Source organism: Mus caroli, chromosome 5 (assembly GCF_900094665.2).
Source record: "Mus caroli chromosome 5, CAROLI_EIJ_v1.1, whole genome shotgun sequence".
In the NCBI taxonomy this organism is placed as follows: domain Eukaryota; kingdom Metazoa; phylum Chordata; class Mammalia; order Rodentia; family Muridae; genus Mus; species Mus caroli.
Window position 1 is genome coordinate 126,931,563 of NC_034574.1, and position 2,841 is coordinate 126,934,403.

Consider the following 2,841-nt stretch of genomic DNA (forward strand, 5'->3'; position numbering starts at 1 on the left):
TGCAAGTCCAATGGGCCTCTCTTTCCAGTGATGGCCGACTAGGCCATCTTTCGATACATATGCAGCTAGAGACAAGAGCTCCGGGGTACTGGTTAGTACATCATGTTGTTCCAACTATAGGGTTGCAGATCCCTTTAGCTCCTGGTCTTGTTTTTTAAGATTCATTTTATGTGTGTGAGTCTTCGCTCAAATGTGTATCTGTGCATCACATGGGTGCCTGATGCCCGAGGAGATTAAGAGAGGGTATCAAATTCCCTGGACTAGAGTTATGGATGGTTGTGAACTGCCATGCTGAGAATCGAACCTGGGTCTCCTACAAGAACACGTGCCCTTAACCACTGGACTCCCTCAAACTCCAGGTGTTTTGTATTAAGACACAGCCTTGCTCTCCAGTCCATGCTGGCCAGGAACTGACAATCCTCTGCCTCAGTTCCTGAGTGCGCACCAGGCTTCCTTTTCTTTCCTTTCCCCTTCTTTCCTGTCTTCTTACCACCCCTCCACCATTACTGATATATTGGTTTGGTTTGGTTTGGTTTGGGTTTGGGTTTTCTGTTGTCTTTGGCACAGTGCTCTGGACACTGCCTGGCTCTCCTAGCATCAGTGCCTTACCACTGAGCTCTCTGCAGCCCTGGCTATAACAGGTACAATTCTGCTGCTAGGGGTAGAGCCCAGTAACAGAGCAGATTTTTCATGCATGAGAGCCTGGGCATGTGGCTAAGGGGTAGAGCATCTGCCTAGACTCCCCGTAGTGTGCATAGGGGTCTAGGTCTGATCCCCAGCTCCAGGATCCAGAGACATCTGCTATGAAATGACGGAGCCCTGTGGTTGTCTATACACCTATCTCATGAGCTACAGACCTGCTGGGAGATCACCCCGACCTGAGTCACTGAACAGGGTCCCACAGCCACACTCCCGTCTGCAGGCTTCCCACAGAGCTGCCAAGAAGTGGTTCTTACCGTTCAGTACAGCACAGCCTGTGCCACCACAAGCCACCTGCTTCACCTTGCCTACTCCGGAGAAAGGCAGGCACCGAGGGACATTCACCTGCACCAAAGACAAGGGTGGGCACGGTTAGGACAACAGACTAGCCAGAAGCAGAAAGGGCCCTTGGCTGGGGTCCCAGCTCACTCACTAACCTCACAGAGCTCTCCCCAGCATCTTTTGCTCACCAAGCTTCCTAAGAAGGGCTTGGGACACAGAAGGGAGCCAGAGAAGCCCCTCTTTGTGAGGCAGAAGGTGATCAAACTCAGCACCTTGTTATATCAAAGTGCAGAGGAGCTTTGGGGAAGGAGGAAGGTGTGTGTCATTTTTCTTAAGCTCTGAAGGGTAAGTAGAGGTAGCTAGGCAATGGAAGAAGGGAGCATCCTCCAGTGGGAAGAGCTATGACAAGGGAACAGGACAATCACAGCCTATGGTAAGAGGTGCGCTGGCTCATACGTTTCATCCCAGCACAGGAGGCAGAGGCACAGGCTCTCTGTGAGTTTGAGACCCTGGTCTAAATAGAGTCCCAGGCCAGCCAGTGTTATGAATTAAATCTCTGCCCACTGCCCCTTTAAGAGAGGAGAGGGTGGGGGTGGGGGAAGGATGTAAGCACTTTTAAGCCCTACACTCAGGATGCAGAGACAGGCAGATTTCTGTGAGTTCAAAGCCAATCTGGTCTACATAACAAAGTTCTAGACCCATTAAGGCTACATAGTGAGACCCAGTCTCAAAAGAAAAGAAAAAGAGGAAAAAGATGGTTTTTAAGAGTATTGTTGCTTTTTCAGATCACCCAAGTTTAGTTTCCAGAACCCACATCTGGCAGCTCACCACTACCTATAACTAGCTCCAGGGACTCTGATGCTCTCTTCCCTACACTCACACGCACAGACCCACACAGACACTGCACATACACATAAATCCTTAAACAGACAAAGACATCTAGCAGGGAAGCCAAGTCACCCAGGACACTGAAAACCACTATATGGATATAGTCCTTGTTATGATTGAATTGCAATGACCCCACAGGCTCATGTGTTATATTAGGGATGTTTTTGTTGGTTGGTTTTGGGTTTTGCTTTGTTTTGAGATAGGAGTTCTCTATTTAGCTTTAGCTGTCCTGAAACTCATTATGGAGACCAGGCGGGTCTTGAACTCACAGAGATCCTCATCATCTCTGCCTCCCAAGTGTGGACAGGAAAGGCCTGCAGCACCACATCCCTGGCTCAGCTCGTGTTCTGAAATGTATTCCTCAGCTCGTGCTGGGTTGGAACACGGTCCAAGAATGGAGCCCTGTGAGGAGAATTCTGAGCAATAGTGAGGAAACTCCAAGAAAACAAGACAAGTCTTGTGCCGTCAGTTTCTCCAAAGCATTCCATGTTTCGGAATGCTTGCGTGCTCCTCCCAGGTGTAGCAAATAGGAATGAATTTACTTCAGCTGTTGTTAGTCATGTGTTGCTATGGAAAAACATGGTTTTGCCAGGTGCAGCTTGTCCTTGTGACTGTACACTTTACTCAGGCAACTCGTCCTAACCGTCAGAGTATAAACTGTCTGATGCTCTAAATAAAGCTGGCTATTGCATGACTTTAATCCGACTCCTTTACCAGTTCCATTCTCCAGGCCATGAAACAGACTAGAGTGGTAAACAGTGGGGCTACTTTGAGGGCTGGGAACTTTTAGGAGATAGAACCTGGCTGGGAGAGGTAGGTCAGCAGGGGCTTGCCTTTGAAGGTTACAGCCTGACCTCTGCATGTGGAGGCTCACGATTGCAATCCCACTACTATGGAGGCTGAGTCAGGATGACAGCCTTGAGTTCTCACCTAGCCTGAGCTACAGAGTGAGACCCTGTAAAGGAGAGGGGG

The 2,841-nt window shown here is 49.2% G+C and overlaps 1 protein-coding gene across 2 annotated transcripts in view; it reads right to left on the reverse strand.

Annotated features, from left to right (window-relative positions):
• Positions 1–2,841, reverse strand: part of Rcc1l (RCC1 like) — a 29,623-nt gene that overhangs the window by 8,556 nt on the left and 18,226 nt on the right. For both annotated transcript variants that reach the window (XM_021162618.2, XM_029477985.1), the window contains exon 8: positions 957–1,044. In XM_021162618.2, the coding sequence (XP_021018277.1) occupies positions 957–1,044 (88 nt within the window). The remainder of the gene's footprint in view (positions 1–956; positions 1,045–2,841) is intronic.